This window comes from Bombus vosnesenskii, unplaced genomic scaffold (assembly GCF_011952255.1).
Source record: "Bombus vosnesenskii isolate JDL3184/JDL3185 unplaced genomic scaffold, Bvos_JDL3184-5_v1.1 scf7180000013285, whole genome shotgun sequence".
Taxonomy (NCBI): Eukaryota; Metazoa; Arthropoda; class Insecta; order Hymenoptera; family Apidae; genus Bombus; species Bombus vosnesenskii.
In genome coordinates, this window is record NW_022882938.1 from 3,603,506 (window position 1) to 3,621,480 (window position 17,975).

At 38.9% G+C, this 17,975-nt stretch overlaps 3 protein-coding genes across 8 annotated transcripts in view; 2 read left to right on the forward strand and 1 right to left on the reverse strand.

Moving 5' to 3' along the window:
- LOC117232218 (putative uncharacterized protein DDB_G0271606) overlaps positions 1-12,258 on the forward strand; it is a 108,243-nt gene extending 95,985 nt beyond the window's left edge. For all 6 annotated transcript variants that reach the window (XM_033491453.1, XM_033491447.1, XM_033491449.1 and 3 more), the window contains 7 exons: positions 5,853-6,100; positions 6,439-6,940; positions 7,029-8,547; positions 9,270-10,037; positions 10,120-10,286; positions 10,371-10,570; positions 10,729-12,258. In XM_033491453.1, the coding sequence (XP_033347344.1) occupies positions 5,853-6,100; positions 6,439-6,940; positions 7,029-8,547; positions 9,270-10,037; positions 10,120-10,286; positions 10,371-10,570; positions 10,729-10,764 (3,440 nt within the window). In that variant the 3' untranslated portion in view covers positions 10,765-12,258. The remainder of the gene's footprint in view (positions 1-5,852; positions 6,101-6,438; positions 6,941-7,028; positions 8,548-9,269; positions 10,038-10,119; positions 10,287-10,370; positions 10,571-10,728) is intronic.
- Positions 12,255-14,570, reverse strand: LOC117232221. The gene is made up of 5 exons (XM_033491460.1): positions 14,054-14,570; positions 13,801-13,981; positions 13,288-13,729; positions 12,989-13,215; positions 12,255-12,914 (listed from the first exon to the last, which is right to left on the reverse strand). The coding sequence occupies exons 1-5, from the start codon at positions 14,160-14,162 to the stop codon at positions 12,833-12,835; spliced, it is 1,041 nt and encodes a 346-aa protein (XP_033347351.1). The 5' UTR covers positions 14,163-14,570; the 3' UTR covers positions 12,255-12,832.
- Positions 14,571-14,717: 147 nt separating this feature from the next.
- LOC117232219 (ESF1 homolog) lies at positions 14,718-17,907 on the forward strand. The gene is made up of 8 exons (XM_033491454.1): positions 14,718-15,019; positions 15,123-15,826; positions 15,912-16,087; positions 16,153-16,260; positions 16,332-16,532; positions 16,601-16,823; positions 16,896-17,653; positions 17,736-17,907. Exons 2-8 carry the CDS (start codon positions 15,124-15,126, stop codon positions 17,838-17,840), a joined length of 2,274 nt encoding a protein of 757 aa, XP_033347345.1. The 5' UTR covers positions 14,718-15,019; position 15,123; the 3' UTR covers positions 17,841-17,907.
- Positions 17,908-17,975: the final 68 nt, after the last annotated feature.

Consider the following 17,975-nt stretch of genomic DNA (forward strand, 5'->3'; position numbering starts at 1 on the left):
ACGAGCGAGAGTTCGCCAGCCGGCACATATAGCCAGAATTCGATAATGGAATTCTAGGTCATCGGACAATAGCGCCACGCGACGATACATCATCCCCTCGCTCTCACCCTCTCTCTATACTAGAGAGATTATGTAGCAGAAGCTTCGAGCGATTGGCCCACGGTCTCGCGAGTTAATTTTAGACGAACTTCATCCGCGAACACCGCAGCTCGTAATTTTAACGAATCGACCAACGGTACCGGCGATCGAACAAGTTTGGAAAAAACGCTTGGATAATTATTCGGGATCTTGCCGATTTTTGACGACCGTGAAATACGTTGTCGAGGTCATCGTTCTAAACAGAGTTTTCCCTATGGATATTACCGCCATTCGGCTTTGGTTTTCGAAATATTCGCGCACAAAGGGCCTCCATGCAGCGTGTTCTTTCTATTCTTGTATCGCTTTTTCAGCTCGCAGATACCATACGTTTTATCTTTACGTCTCTATGACTGTAACCATAGCCGAAAGCGTTTGGTGTTGCGATATTTTTCACCGATAATAGTTCCTTCGCAAGAGTTGGCGTGGGATCGCGAATCGGGAAAATTGAGGACGCGTTTTGGAAGATTCGAGGAAGTTTCATAAAACGAGAGCTCTGTAACTCTGCGGAAGTTTCTAGGGTTTTCTTTGCCTCTGTTTCCCCTTCGATTCAAAAGGTACTTCGAGAAGCTTCGGCATAATGGTGGAAAATTTGGACACCAATTAGAGATAAACATCAACTTTTCTCGTTAAAATAATTCAACAGCTTCGTCGAAGCAAGCTGTACGTCTAACTATTGTGTTCTGATTTACTAAAGCTGGTCGAATTTTCGCAAAGGAAAAATAGCGGAATTAAGCCAATAAACCCTTGCGTCCAACTTCGAGACAGCCCGCGTATAAATAACGGAATGCTGGCCATTTCGTGGTAGCCTGCACGACGCGAAATCATTGGCGAGGGAAAACGGGTGAGTCTAACAATAAGAACAAGGGTGGATCTTCGTGGCCGATTTATTGTTTTATTTCGACTATATTCCTCTTCGATGCAACGAACTCTGACAATCAAATCCAGCGTGAAAAGCAATCGAGCCATAAAGCATCCTCGACGATTCTAACCCGTACTCTCGCTTAAAAAACAACGAATCGATTCTCGAGTACGCTGGATTCAAATTAAAGCGAATCTACGGGATAATGAAAATGAGAAATTTCTAAAAATCCATCGTTTCCATGTCGATTATTAAAAGCTTATATCGCTCCACGTGTAAGATACGATATGGTTGTTCGACTTATCGTCGTGTTCGTAGTAAATTAACGGAGAGAAGTTTCGAAATTTCCGACAAACTCCAGAGTGCTGGAAACGGCCGTTTCCGGTGAAAACTCGAACGGAAATCCTCGTTCGCTGCTGATAGACGTGGGAAGTCGTCGCGAATTTGCATGAACCCGGCGACTCTCTGGAGAATCGAAGAAGTGTAATAGCCGTCGGAGAAGCGGTGGCCAATTTTCGATAGTGCAATCGAACTTGCAATTGCCGGAAGGTCCGGTGTTCTCAGAACGTGTTCGAGGCGTGATACCCTATGTGCGTCGCGACCTCGCGAAATCGATAATCACCGCCAACGTGCGGCCACAGTGACAACGTATCATCAAACTCGAAGCAATTAATAGTCTCCTAGTACAGCCGGCACGAAGTTCCAGTTAATTGTCAGAAGAATTTGACGATCGACTGTTATCACGAACAGAGATACCGTTGCGGATAAATATCTCTTATTATCGTATAAAGAAATTAATACGATCGAAAAGATTATGCAACACGTAATTTGAATTGACCAACGAAAATTCAGCTCACATTCCATCGAGATCGAATTGCTTTTCAGAACGTGCTAAATGAAATTTCCGAACAATTCATATTCTTAATAATATTCTTCTACACTTTCGAACACGAAACTCAGCTTCTAAAGTGTGCTTCATTCTCTTCCACTAAATACGATCTAAACTCTTGAATCTTTAAGGAAGAAAAGCGAAGCAAGAGAGTTGCTAAATTTTCCGAGATCCATCGAGGCAATAGATTCTCAACTGAGGATTTTAAATCGTCAACGTACCTCTCAACGAACGACGAAAGTGGCCTTTTTTCACGTTCATAGCGAGCATCCTCTTAGAATGGTATGAAAGATGCAAACGAAACTCGAGAGAGATTGGTACGTAAACCAGACCAGAGAAATAATCATTAACCAGCTGGTTTAATGTTTCTAACGTCAGGATCGCGGAGAATGTGGAAATTTCTGGCAAAAATCGGCAAACGTTGTCGGAGAGGAACTCGCGCGATACAGCGGCCTGCGTTTAATTAAATGGCATCCTTTTAATTGGTGCATACAATTAAACGACGAGAATTCATCGATGCGAACGCGGCACACTGTTGTTGTTGTTGTATCGTTTATCGAACGAATATCTCTTCGCGTCGCTGCTAACGACCGTTGCATCTTTAATCGTGCAACAGTATCAATTGAACACGTTTTACGCAACCTGATCCAATTAATCAGACCGTTTCGCAGTTCGCATTCGTTTATCGTGTAAAAACGAAGCAGCTCTCGATCGTTTCTTTCATCCCTTCCGTTTGTCGCTGGATTTCGAGAGATTTTCAGCAAACTAGCTATAACTGAATCGGCGAGCAGAGTCGCGGAATACGGAACGTTTGAAACTCAGAAGCATACGCAGGAGACCAAAGTCTGAGAATGTTCAGCGTCGAATTAGAGTGCTCGTGTTGTTAAGAGTAAAGTTCGCTACTAGTCTAAGCATTCTCCGCTTTTATAAAGCTGCTGCGCATCTAGTTAGCACGTATTTTACAATTCTCGAGACAGCAACGCGACCGAAAACGACAAATTGCTACGTCTCTCTGTACCTACGCTTCGAAGAGTGAATTTTCCACAACGAAAATGTTGGTTCGCCCGCTAACTCTCGCCACATAATTTCCAAATTAGGCATACACGAAGGCGCGGCGTACGGTTCGACTCAGCTCGCAGTAATTTCGAAAAGGGACGAGCTTTCGCCACGGCATGTCTGTCTCGCGGTTCACGAGCGTTGCCGAGAGGCAATAAGCTGAATGCAGAAGAAAAGGAAAAAGAAGGACAAGAGAAAGAAGACGAAGAAGGAAGGGGGAATGGAAATGAAAAGTCTAATAAGGCGTGGCTGAGACCGATCGTTCCTCTGTGGAGCAGCGCGACAAAAGGTCCCTTCTCCTACATTCTTCGCCTCCATTTTTCCATCATCATCGTTTCCCGGGCTGTTTTTGCTCGCTGCTTTCCACCCGCGGGAAATGACGGCAAGGCGGTCAAAGGCCTACGAACCAGTTCTCTGGTTTTTGCGAATCCGGGTCTCCTTGAAATTAAACGCCACGTTGCTTTAATACATACGGTGAGAGGTTCATGAAGACTTCTGGCCAAAGATTTCGGTTGCGAATAAAATTGCGAAATTGTAATCGCTTGCAAAAGTATTCCTAGTGTGTAACCGATATTAAATGTTAATTCGTGAATTTACTTTCCGACCGATATTCAGTGCCGATTACAAAGATCGTCGATCGGTCGCTGTAACCAAAAAATCGTACGAAGGATTTTGAAGAATTATTTGAACCTCTGAGGTCCTGAAATATTTGGAACCGCGTTCTCGACGAAAAGACGACCTTCCTGAGCGTTTTATTTCTTACCCACGACTTACGTCCGTCCTTCGTATATGAATTCTCCGGAGGTTTTCTAATTAAGAGGAGCTACGGCTGCCAGCGGACCTGAAAAGCTTAAAATTCTCGTCCTCGGTACATCCAACGAAGAGATTCGCAATAAACGTCAGCGCGCTGCAAAGAAATGAAACACCAGAGACAAATAAAAGAATGGAGACCAGTCGAATCATGATCGCCGCGCAGTATTCCACGCGAGGCGCTCTTCTTCGCTGGATATATATCGAGGACACGAGACGAAGAATCGTCCTTTCCGCAGGACAACCGTTCGGTCGTCCAGGATACGCGTGGTTTACGAGCTTTCGAGGCAATTCTTCTGCGGTGGTATCGAAACGAGACAGTGGAACGCGGACGACTGGTTCCAACGCGATGTATTCCAGCGAATCGAGCTGGAAAACGCGAGACAGCCGCGTTGCAACTCGAAAGAACGATCGTTCGGAAAATCGAAAGGGTGGTGGGATGCTTCGATCTGATCGATTTGCTGGAGAAAGAAATTCCTGGACAGTCGAAATACTTTTGACAAATTTAACAATCGAAGAGAATCGAATAATTTCTTTTTACGATTGTATATTTTCTGTTGTTTATTTGTTTGTTCGTTTGTTCGTTTATTTATTTATTCATCGACGTGGAAACCCTTTAAAAAGAAGAAGATTATACATCTATGAAATGCAAAATTGTATAATGATATAAAATAACGGAGAGAGATGGGAACAAAAAAAAGTCATAGCGAATTACGAGCTCGTAAATGTTTAAACGAGTGGGGCAACTGATAAAAGAGATCAAAGGATGCATGAACGTTCCATGATTAATTTGCTGAGAATCAAATTGTGGAATAAATAGCTTGTTGAAAATGAATTCTAATTGGATTAAATTTCGTTTATTCTTACGAGAGAAAGGCGCGCTTGTAGAAATCATTCTTGAAAGGATCGTAGGTGTAAGTTGCAGTACACGTGTAATGTTACGAGATGCTAATAGAATTTTCCAGAACGAGCCTTCGTTTTCGAGAGATATGTTTTTTAATACCCGTCGTTCTTTTGTATAGAACTTGCTAAAATCGAAAAGAAAGTCATGCGTTAGGTCATTCAAATCCTACGAGATATTCCGCGAACCTTTCAGTGGAAAACCGTACAACCCTTCGTGTTTCCCTTTCAAATTCGATAACGGAAGCTTCGAGTTCTCCTGCAGCTCAAAAAATCCTCATCCATCGGCGGTAATTCGATGTACGAACTCGCGCAAGGCAAAGACCCGTGCGACGAGAAAGCTACCTCGACTGGCGAATAACGTTGGAAAGTTGGAAAAAGTGTCAATTAAAGGAATGATTTACGAGAGACACGGCAGGGATTCGCGTTACGAGTCGACGTGCTACGATCGGGCAATTAGTCGTTGAATTGTTTCGCCGTTCTCGTTCCGAGAACGAATCGATAGTCATCGAATTGGAAAAACGGGGACGGAAGATCTTGGAACGATCGTCATTTTCGCGGTCAGCGAGGAAAGCGTTCGTTTCTTTATCCACAGATGCGAATTCCTCTGCTTGGAAGGTACACGACTTTCTCGTCTTGGGAGAAAGGAGAAGATTATTTGTTATTTCAGCTCGGATACGTTTCTTGTTTTCGATAACTTCTACTTTAAAGTGCGGTGAGCAACGGAGAGAAGAAGATAACGTCGTTAGACGGAGATTAAAGCTACGAAGAAAGGTGTCGCGAACGAATCAGGGAACGGATCAAAGGAGCGAGGAAATAATTAAACGAAAGTTTCATCCTCGCAAACTATTGCTTTGTCGGGTCAAACGACCGACTCGTTTCACCTCCTCTTACAGACTCCTGCTTTATCTTTGTAGGGATATCGAATCAGTTTCCGGTTCATACTCGAAGCCGTGCAACTCTAAAGAAGAGACTCGAGAAGTTATATATCGACTTGGAACGATACTATTCCATTCTCGAGAACGATACTCTTTAAGAACGAGTTTCCTCGATTAAAAAAAAAAGAGAAGAAAAGCATTCCTTTTACGATATAAATCTTCCACCTTGATTTCTCTGCACAATTTCTTAAACAAAACGTAACAGTTCGTAAATAAAATATTGCTTTCCGTTGTAACGTTCTTCTTGGTTTGATGTTCACAGCCTCGGACCTGGACTGCATAAGGGCGCTGTTTAACGAGAAGGAGAAAGAGCTCTCTCTGGCGGTGGCGAAGGTCGAGGAGCTGACGCGACAGCTGGAGGAGCTGCGGGGTCGACAGAACGCAGCCGGGACCGGAAACGGAGGTGGAGGTGCCGGAGGCGTCGGTGGCGGAGGCGTTGGCGGCGGCGGTGGTGGACACTTGTCGACGCCGGCCAGCGCCGAGCTGGAAAAACTTAGGAGGGAGCTTATGGTGAGCCCTTTCACACTCTCTAGCCGTCGCTCCTGTTCCCAGCTGCACCATTCTGGGTCGTGGCTTCCATTTGCAATAAATTGTAACCGACCATCCGAGGGCGAGTAGGTCGATATCGCCCGTTCCGCGAGTGTGACCGGAATGCTTTTACCGATCCCACAGAATTTTCTTATACGATGGTTTCTTATAGGAATGGTTGAAATCTTAAAGGGTCGGATAGAAATTGAACAACTGTTTTTCTTCTTTTTCGCTTTAACGTCTTAAACGAAGCAGGATTCGTGTTACTGATTCTAACGAGAGCTAGGAAATTGAAACGAGTCCCTTTTCCCCGTCAACAGTATCGTAATAAGATGAACGAGCAGCAAAATCAGATGGTGTCCCAACAACGGTTAGCCCTGGCACAACGACAAGCGGAAATGGCGTCGATAGACGCGAGGATAGCCCAGCTTCAGGGTCGTCTTCAACGTAAAAGAGCCTTGAATCAACGACTAAGCCAGCAACTAGGCTCTGGAAACCGCACGAACGCGAACACGGGGTTCACGGAGTCGAAGCTGGACTTCAACGCCGGAGGAAAGTCCAGACCCGCTGGAAACATAGCCGCCATCGAACCATACTCCCATATACCGAATGACAACGATTTTAATCTAAACAAGAACGACCCCAAGTACCAGACACTGCCTTACAACACCAAATTCACGGTGAACTTCAAGGCGGGCGAGGACGACGTTAACAAGAACAAGATTCAGCACTCGGCCAGCGCGTCCCAGCTGGGTCAGAGAGCGGCGTTTCAACAATTTGGTCATCAAATCGCTCACAGCCAGTCGCAGTCGCATATTCAAGGTTAGTAGTTTGAACAAAATTTTCGAAGAACGATTTAATCGTAAGCTACAAGCTCGATTAATCGATGATTCGATTGATATTTTCTTAGGTCAATCGCAACTGCTAGGCACGAATCAACAGCAGCATAACCAGAACCTAGCCAACCAGCCCGTGAACATGCAACAGACCTGCAACAACAATAACAATAATAACAACAACACCAACAGCACGAACAACAATTTGATCAGTTCATCCCACAACTTCAGTCCGGAGAGTCTGTCGCAGAATCTTCGGATCCATCAGCAACAACAACAGTCCCAAACGCAACAGCAACAGCATGGGAACGTACAACAGAAGCAACACAACGTTGGTTCGTCGGCGTCGAATCTTGGCACCACGGTGTCCCTTACCCAAACTCAGAACCATAGAAACCTTCAAACGCATCAGAAACCGGTATCCAGCGTGGCGCCGAGTTTCTCCGTCAAGTCTCAGATTTATCAGACTTCCTCCACGAAAATTCATCCTGTAATGCCTCAAACGTTGAGTCTGATAGGCCGTGGACATAATAACGCGCAAAATTTTGTCGGCTTGAACGCTCAAAATGCCAATCAACAGCAATCAAATCAATCTATCCCTAGCAGTCAAACGCCAAATCAGGATCAGACTTACTCGTCGAGGCACAATTATCCTGTGATTCAGCACCCAACTCAAGCAAACACTCACGTGTCTTCGTCCTCGGTTTATCAGACTCAGAACTCTCCTAACCCTCCGTCGACCATTCACTCGTCATCCAGCGGGACCAGCTTCGGGAATTCGGTTCAAAGGTACAATCAAACTCAACCGATGACCAGTCCTACATCCAGCAACGAACTATCCGATAAGATGAAGTTCGAGCAAGGGAAAGGCCAAGAAAAGTTCGAACATATTCTTCCAGCTAAGCACGAACAGCAAAGGTACGAGCCCAATCAGGTATTTAAATACGATTCTCATCAGATAAAGTACGAGCAACATTCTAAGTACGATCAGCATGGAAAATACGACCAGACCAATCAACCAACGAAATTATACGAACAATCAAACAAGCACGAACAAACTACCAATCAGACGAATAAGTACGATAACGTATCGAAGATCGAGCAAGGGAAATACGAATCTGCGCAGAACAAGCACGAACAAATACATGGAACAAAGTACGATCCTAATCAGAATACTCAGCAGTACGGCAAGCACGATCAGCACGAGGTTAGACCGTCGGTGGTGAAGTACGAACACAATGCAGGATTCAAGCACGAACCCTCGAACAAATACGAAGTCGGTGGGCAACAGTTCAAACAGGACCCGGTCAAATTCGAAAACAATCAGAATAAATTCGAGCAGGGTTCCGTGACGAAGCACGAGCACAACGGGAAATTTGACATCCCTGCGAAGACCGCGGAGAAAACGTTCGAATTCGACAGGTTGAAGAACGAGAACGAGAGGAAGAATATGGGAGAGGACAAGACGAAACCAGCACTACCTCCTAAACCGAGCAAACCAAATCCTCCGCCACGGCTGACTCATCATGAAAAGGTGGATAACACAACCGACGGTATTAGCGACTGCAAGAACAATTTGGGAATCAATGCAAGGTTTGTGCGTTGTTTCGCTACCGTTTATTAGGCGTATTAATTTAGATTATAACGAATTTCACAGATTTCATAGCTACTTTTAAGTTAAAATTCGAATTTCGGAATTTAGATTGGAATTTTGAGATTGAAATTTCTATCTCTATTCGAATCCATGCCAAACAACTATTGCCCAAAAGAAACTGATAGATAGAACAGGGATTTTGGGAGCAGCTCGTAAAAACGATTACCGGGTTAATTATAAATGTTAATTAGTCCGTGATCGATTTGGCCGGTGAATCGAAGCCTGTCTCGAATAATAGACACCAAAATAGAACCACTACCGTGCAGCTGAGACAACAGTTTAGTGTACGCGAGCTCTTCAATCCATCGAGGCGGGATCCAAGTTCCTGTTTCCTGACCTAAGTTCCCTCCAAATCTTACCATCAAATCGCGCGCTTTTCCCCTTTCTTCGAATACACGTCAGTCATCGAAACTTTTTTTAAAAGATTAGGAGTTTGATAGACCTGGCGTTTTCGATCATTAATTCAAACACTTGACACAGAGTATCAAAGTTAGTTGTACGCATTAAAGCATCTAATTGTTCCGAAACTTCTTCGAGTCTCTAAGCTCGAGGATTAACCACGTCGATCGTACTGTTCCAATTAATGCACCTTCTTGGACAACCGCAATCCTCCAAGCTATTCTGTCGATCCTAACCGACGTTTCCACTGAATCGTTCACAGAACGGAGAAAGAAGAAGACGTACCGCCGATTCCTACGTCCGAACCGCCGGAGTCTCCAACGGAAACCCAATTCGGCAACCATCAGATCATCAAAGCGAGGCCTCTGACCCTGAAGAAGGCGCCGATCTCCGAACAGCCGAAGCTCCGTTACGCCAAATCGAATGTTCACGTGTCGATAAATCGACGGATTGAGATGCCACCGGCGTTTCTATTCCCGGAAACCGAGATTCCAGCGGACCTAATGCAAACGGAACAGCAGCAACAACAGCAACAGCAACAACAACAACAACAATCTCAGCAACAGTCACAAATCATCGACACGACGGACAATTGCAAGAAGAGCGGTATCAACGAAGATGTAATTAGCAACGAGAAATTGGAGGAAGCGGACATCATCGACGCGTTGAACGTTATTAATATCGAGGACAAGGCAAAGGCGAAAGAATCCGAAAGAAGAACCGAGCTGGAAGTCGATGGGAAGAGCAACGAGGTGATGAGGAGGAAAAAAGGGAATCTCAAGTCTAGCACAGGGAAGGCGAATCTTTCGAGGAGGGTTTCCTTCGATCCTCTGGCGCTTCTGTTGGACGCCAGCCTCGAAGGTGAATTGGAATTGGTAAAGAAGACTGCTAAAGAAGTGGCGAATCCTAGTTCGGCTAACGACGAAGGGATTACCGCGCTTCATAACGCCATTTGCGCCGGTCATCTGGAGATCGTTAAGTTTCTGGTGGAGTTTGGCTGCGACGTAAACGCTCAGGACAGCGACGGATGGTAAGAGCCGCTCATTTTGTTTTAATCGTTAATTTTATTTTGTTGTAAACCTTGAATAATTGTACAATTAATTTTACCGCAGGACTCCCTTGCACTGTGCGGCGAGTTGCAATAATTTATCTATGGTGAGATTCCTGGTGGAACACGGAGCTTGTATATTTGCCACTACCCTCTCCGATCATGAAACAGCAGCGGAAAAATGCGAAGAGGACGAGGAGGGCTTCGACGGCTGCTCGGAATACTTATACAGTCAGTACTAATTTTAACGACTAGTAGAATGTTTCTTGAATCTTGATGAGCAATTGCAACAAGTTTTATTATAACCCACTGCAGGTGTCCAAGAGAAGCTCGGAATAATGAACAACGGGCAAGTGTACGCAGTGTTCGATTACGAGGCACAACACAGCGACGAGCTTACACTGAAGAACGGCGATTCCCTAGTTGTACTCCGGAAGGGCGACGACAACGAGAGGGAATGGTGGTGGAGCAAACTGGGACACAAGGAAGGCTACGTACCTCGGAATTTACTTGGCGTAAGTTGTTGAACTATCCACGAGGAGAGAAGCCACAACGATCTATAATTTAAAAAGAAAAAAGATAGAAATTCAAGCTTGAAACATCCTGAAAATATTCTAGATCCCTCCTTGATAATTTGTACCTGTTTTATGACCTATTTTATTCATTCTTCTAGCTGTATCCAAGAGTGCAACCGGCAAAGGTGGACTGAAGCGCGTCTCAGCCGGCGAACTCGTAATATCCGATGATTCATTACCACAGTATTCGATTCGCAGCTTTATCTCGTTAAGTATCATAGTTGCATCGTCGCATTACGGATCGTTATCTTAATTTAATCGCGTCCCATTGTCATCTGAACAAAGCGAGCAACAGAACGTTCTATATAATTTTTTTTATATTTCTTTTTCTCTTTTGTAAAACAAAGCGAAGAACATTGCTAACAAGCCCGAATCATGGGTGAAATCGCGTAACATTAACGAACAGTTAGGATATAATTAAGAAAACCGAAAGAACGATGAACTGGATCTTGTATACGCGCAAAGTTTAATTGCACTTACTTTTTACACTCTTGTTTACTTCCTTTTTGTAAAGGAAAACATAACCACGAGGTCAATTTAATTTTGATTATTATAACTGTTAGTCAGTTCCTTCAGCGAAAAAGTACAAAAGAAAATTTCAATCTCATTACCCGTGATTCCGCTTTTAGCCTGTCAACCGCATAGTTCAGAGATGGAACGTTTTCGTTTTAATATCCATCAGTTAAGATCACTCAGAAAGTTTCAGAAAGTTTTAAAAATGTCAAATTAGAAATTAATGCAACTTCATTTATCTCTGACACAAGATAAAAGCAAATCTTCTTTCTATTACTTAAAAAACAATTTTAATTAACTTGATGTAACAACAAACGATAATAATTTACTTTTTAAGCTTGATCGTTTGTATTTTCTATGCTTTCCGAAACTGGTCGAAGCAGAGTCACGAAACTTTTTGAATGATCTTAGAACCTTATCAGAGAGGCAACTTTTATTTTACCCATATTATGCGAAACGTTCTACGTGAACAGCGTAGACAAATTTAAAACGCGTTTGATTTGTTTCAACTAAATGTTTTTATTTAGATGAAGTCAGATTATATTGTTGCGCTCATTGTTACGTTTTTATTCGTCTGGTGAAATTTTCCAAATCCGATCGAGGCAAATTCGGATTTCGAAAATGTTCCTAAGAGTGGTGTATAATGTAATCTTGCCAATACGCACTTCTAAATGATCTGTTGTAAGAAAGAAAATTTGCGCTTATGAGCACGAAAGAGATCAAAAAGATCTCGATAATGGTACACGACTTTTTTGTCGTTTTGAATTGTATTCATCAGTGCGAATTTCTAAGTAATCGACTTTTAACACTTGACTAGACACATGTATAATTGATTATCGTCTAGGAAAAATTCAAACGGCTCGATCAGAAAGATTCTGAGCATCGTTATACTATCTAAAAGAGTGTACAGGTATGTGAAAAGAAATTTTACACGCTTCTTAGGATGTTTCTGATATTTACACACTCACACACACACACTCACACACACTCACACGCACACTACGCCACATCATACACCCGTAAATGAAGTATGTGCCTTTCAGAAGTAATAATGGATATATTATGTAAGAATGCATGATATATTATGACGAATAAATTGTTTTTAATAAAAATCAGTTTAGATGTATGTTTATTGTCATGAAAAGATACAGACGAGAAATTGTACCAATGAAATAAGTATCGTCCTTAAGTATTTTTGACAAAATACACATGAAATATATTAAAATAATGTTAAAATACCTTGAAAGAAGATGTCTATCTTAAGTAAATCATAAATAACAAACGACACTAACGATATACACACTTGAAATAAGTTACCTTGCACTGATATAGTAATATCGTTTTTAAGCAATGTTCCTAGTTCGTATAACATTAATTATAGTTGAAAAGTTTATAAAATGTCAAATATTTCGAACAATTAATACAAACGTAATATAAAAATATCATTTGATTATCTTAAATACTATTAACATTACTATTTTAATACCGTTCTATATGAATCTCATTATGTGATATTATTATAAAAAGAAATAGTAAAAAAAATATAGTTAATTTAACAACTATCAAGACTCGTTGAGTCTTTACATCACGATTAGAATTAAAATTTATGCATATATTAAAAATATATATGTATATAAAAGTAATAGTATTTGTAATATGGCATACTTTATGTTGACGTAGAGAAAGCATTTAAGTTTCATTGTTTTTTACTTCGTGTATCAACTGTAAACAAACTTTTAAATCCTCATAATCTACAACCATCGCAACGAGCCTGTGAACAATTCCATAAAACGGGGTAATATCTTTTATGCTGAAAATACAAAATCCAAAATTTTTTGTCAGTACCTATCAGTAAATATATCCAATATGGTACTCGTGAAGTTTCCTCTTTTTAGAGCTTGAGAACAAAAGTGTGTCAAATTTTTAAAACATTTATGAGTCAAATTACACAGGCTTTGATTTTCCTCTTCATATAGTTGCTTTGTAATATTCCATGCTGCATAAACATATTGCATAACTGATACCCAGTGCTGTGATTCTACAAGCCTTTTCCCCTGATCTATAATAGTTTTCTGTACAAATTGGATATAGCGTTAATAACGAATTAAAAAAATATATAAGAATGTAAAGAAATCACTGCACACCTGAAAATTATCTAAATAAATGTGAATGTCAGATAAATCATCCCTATTAGATAGCACGATGCTAATTTGAATATTTTGCTTTAAAGTATTTAATGTGTCGATTAGTGGTTGTATATCAGCCATTGGCATCTTTTTTAGCAAAACATTTCTTATTTTTTCATTCTCATGTAACAGACCATCCTCTTGCGTGGAGACCAAATCCATAATCATGTGAACTAATTGACTATGACTAAGACCTCTCAAACCATTTAATAAATTGCCATTAAAATATTTTGATGAATTATTAACATCCAAAGAGACCTGTGACTTTTTTTTCTTATCTGGTGTTGTAAACTGAGATTCATTGACATCACCAAGAGTAAGCCTTTTTCTAGGTGTACTTCTCAATACCATACTTGATTTTGATGGACTCTTCACTGGTGTGCGATCTTTAGAATTTGAGCTACAACAAATTCAATATATTTTTGCCTGATTGACTTATAACAGAAGTAATTGGGAACGAAAAATCTTTACCTAAAAAGGCTGTTTCTTTTACAAGTATCAAGATCAGGGGACCAAACTATAGTTCTACGACGACGTCCTCGTTTTTGGATTACCATCTCGTCTGGGCTAGGTGCAGGGCTCCAAGAGTCATTGCCGTGTCGACTGTTTAAAAAATTATCCATTGCATTAACTTCGGTAGAATTTGCTTCTCCTAAAACACGTAAATTGAAACTAAAAGAAGTAAACAAAAGATAAGATGACATGAAAAATGTAAGGAACGCACCAGGTGAAGCGGAATTATTAACAGGAATCACCGCTAAGGCTTGGCGAGAAGATCTCCTACGCGTTCCATCTGGTCTCCGCAAGAAATCTCTGGTTGTTGGAGTATTCATTTCTTTCAATATAACAGAGAATTATTCATTCGAAGATATAATTAACTGATGTATGTTTTCCTCGAGAAATTATTACTTAAATGTAGAACACGAAATGTCAACCTTATTTTCTGATAAGAACAGAATATTTAACTATTTCACATGGTTTATTGATAATCAGATGAAATTATTATCTATAAATTGGTAAAAAATACACGAAAGATCACAAAGAACACAAAATATTTAGAAGAAACGATCACGACAATGCGTCAAACAGAGTTATAACTTGTAACAAACAAGACCGGAAAATGGCGGGAATGAATCTAGTTGGTTTATTCCAATGTAACTTTCTACTGAATTCTATTACACTACTTGAATAAAATTGACTTTAAAAAATCCACGTCTTATTGACTAGGCATGTATGACAATTATTTTTGTGATCTGTGAAAGTTTTTAATTTTATAATCAAATATAATTTTTATATTTATTTCTATATCTTTTTTCATGAAATAATCGATTATTTACAAAATAATCTTCAATTTTTTACAAAATCGCCTATTCGTTGTTTACTATTGTTGTATATATCTGAAACAAATTTATTAAATAATTTCCAATAGAACTAACAATTAACCAATTAGAATCAACATAATAAAACATGACACTTTGAGGCTAGATAAGGTTATGTTAAAATATAATATTTTAGTAGCATGTGAGTTATGAGAGTAGAACATTGTCTGGCAAATTATTAATTTTATATTATTTAATTATTAATTTTAAACTTTAAGATAACTTTAAATACTTTATTTAAAATTTATACGATAATAAATATCATAGTATTAAGTATTTTGCAGTCACAAGTTCTTATAAGAAACAGTAAAGTAAGTATAAAATGAGGTTATTTACAATGAACATTATACAATAGTTATACATAGACTTATATACTTTATCAGAATAAAAAGTAATTTAGCATCTTTTCTCTAGCATGGATGAATTATTAAATGATAAACGATTTGCTCATATTACAAGGGATCCTAAATTTAAAAGGATCCCAAAAGCAGAAAGGAAAGTGAAAATAGATAAAAGATTTCAAAGTATGTTTAAGGATAAAAAATTTACAGTTCAATATACCATTGACAAACGTGGTAGACCTGTAAATCAGACATCGTATGAAAATCTTAGAAAATATTATGATTTATCTAGCAGTGAAGATGAAGATAGAGAAAAAGAACTTGAAAAACCTAAACAAGAAGAAAAGAAACCTAAGAAGCTTAAAAAGATAAAAAATAAAAAGAATAAAGTTCTTCGATCAAAAAAAAGTGATTCAGAAGATGATGCAAATAAAAATGCGGATACTGATTCATCAAATAATAATTGTTTTTCAAGTAATGGGGAGTTAGTTAGACTTAAACCAAAAAAAGAAAATGATGTAAATTCTGAGAGACAGAGTAACATAGAATTTGACTCTGAATCTGAATCAGATATAGATGAGGCAACCGATGCAAGAAACTTAGAAGCAGATTTGGAAGAAAGTAAAAGGCAATTGAATATTAGAAGTAAACATAAATCTCAAAAGCTTACAGATAAAATCAAAGAAAGGTTAAAAGATTTAACTGTAAATTATGCCAGAGGTGAAGGAATTTTGATGACAGACAGTTCTTCTGATGAAGAATGTTCTGAGATTTCTGGTAACATATATTAAATGATTCTAATTTTATATATATATGTGTGTGTGTGTATATGGCATTTAATAACAATTTGTGTTACAATTAGATGAACAAGATATTGAACATGATTGGGGTGAATTAGACAAAGAGGCTGAAACAACAGATGAAATTACACATAGATTGGCAGCTTGTAATATGGACTGGGATAGAATACGTGCTATAGATTTAATGGTTTTATTTAACTCTTTCTTGCCTCCTGGTGGCTTTATTTGCTCAGTTACTGTAAATATAATTAATTAACAGATAAAATACATATATTCAACATTTTTATAGTTAAATAATTCCAGATTTATCCATCAGAATTTGGAATACAGCGGATGAAAGAGGAAGAAATTAAAGGTCCAAAAGAATTAACAGAGATAAATAAGGAAAAGGAAAACGAAAATGGAAGTGATGTACGAATTCATGCTTTCCTTTTTAGAAATACAAGTGAAATTGTATATAGACTTAGAATATAATTTTCCAGGACGAGGAGGGGTCAGCATATCACATGGAAAAATTAAGACAATATCAACTAAATAGATTAAAATATTATTATGCTGTCGTTGACTTTGATTCTGCTGAAACAGCAAATAAAATTTACACTGAATGCGATGGTATAGAATATGAATCTACAGCAACAAAATTGGATCTTAGATTTATACCAGATGATATGAAATTTGACCAGGTATGTTACTTAATCCTAATGTATGTAAAATATATTCACTGTATATGATCTTAGATACTTATTTTAAGACTCCTAGAGAGGTATGTAATAAACTGCCGGAGCTTACAAAGTATCAACCAAGACAATTCATAACTACGGCTTTGCAACAAGCTAAGGTACAGTTAACCTGGGATGAAACAAACCCTGAAAGAACCGAGATTGCACAAAAACTGAGTTCTGGAAAACTGAATGAAATTAATGAAAACGACTTACAAGGTTATTTAGCAACTGAGTCAAGTGACAATGAATCAGGTACTATATCTTTTTTATCACTCAGGACTTCGTACTTCTATTATTTCATTAACATTTTTTTTATTACAAAAGAAAAAGAGGAACAAAAAGATTCTCAAGAGGATAAAAGCGACTCGGAAGCGGAAAAGAATACCGATCCAGTTGAGAAGTATAAAGCTTTATTAAGAGAGATAGAAGAGAAAGAAGAAGCCAAACAGAAAAAGGACGTTGAGCTAGAATTTACTTGGGGTTTGGGCACAAAGGAGAAAGCTGAGAAACTGGTACAAGAAAGATTAAAGAAAGATCAAAACCTCACGCCATTTGAGCAATATTTAGAAAAACGGAAAGAGAAGAAAAAAGCTAAACGAGAGGAACGGAAGAAACATAAAAATGTAAATAAAGATACATTGGACTCTGAAGGTTCAGAAATGCTTGATTCAGATAATGAAATTGGAAATAATAAATTATCTTATAAAAAGAAAAACAGTATGGAAAATGATAGCCTTGCTTCATCAGATAGCGAAGACGAAAAAAAACGTAAAGCTGAATTAGAACTTTTATTAATGGATGAAAATGAAGATAACAAACAACATTTCAATATGAAGAAGATCGAAGAAAATGCCACAATGACAAAGTCTAAACAAAAACGATTGAGTAAGAAGAAAAATAGACAAGACCAAATAGTAGAAGATAACTTTGAAGTAAATGTACAAGATGCAAGATTCAATGCGTTGTTCACATCGCATCATTTCAATATCGACCCAGCAGACCCACATTACAGAAAGACTAAAGGTACTGAAGCTCTAATTAAAGAAAAATTGAAAAGAAGAGCTGATAACGAGTTTAGCGAAGTGAGTAAAACTTATTTATATGTATTCTCAGTCTACTTATATATATTACATGTATTTATTCTTGTTTTTTTAAATATTTTAGGAAATACCTGTTAAAGAATCAAAACTGAGCTCTAATACAGAATTGCAGTCATTAATTAAATCAGTGAAGAAAAATGCTAAAAATATTTCAAGGCCTATAAAATAATTCCTTTTATATATAATGTCATATGTTTTTAATAAAACGTTTGTAAATACATATACAAATTTGTAAATTCAGTTATATTGAATTTTATTAATTCAAATATGTATTTCTGATAATTTATGCAAACCTTCTATACCT

Coding starts and splice junctions, on each gene's coding strand:
- LOC117232221 (XM_033491460.1), bottom strand. CDS start 14,162: ATGAATACTCCAACAACCAGAGATTTCTTGCGGAGACCAGATGGAACG. Junction 13,730..13,800: donor AAAAGAAACAGCCTTTTTAG/GTAAAGATTTTT, acceptor AATTTGTTGTAG/CTCAAATTCTAAAGATCGCA. Junction 13,216..13,287: donor TTTATTTAGATAATTTTCAG/GTGTGCAGTGAT, acceptor CAATTTGTACAG/AAAACTATTATAGATCAGGG.
- LOC117232219 (XM_033491454.1), top strand. CDS start 15,124: ATGGATGAATTATTAAATGATAAACGATTTGCTCATATTACAAGGGAT. Junction 15,827..15,911: donor AGAATGTTCTGAGATTTCTG/GTAACATATATT, acceptor TGTTACAATTAG/ATGAACAAGATATTGAACAT. Junction 16,824..16,895: donor GTCAAGTGACAATGAATCAG/GTACTATATCTT, acceptor TTATTACAAAAG/AAAAAGAGGAACAAAAAGAT.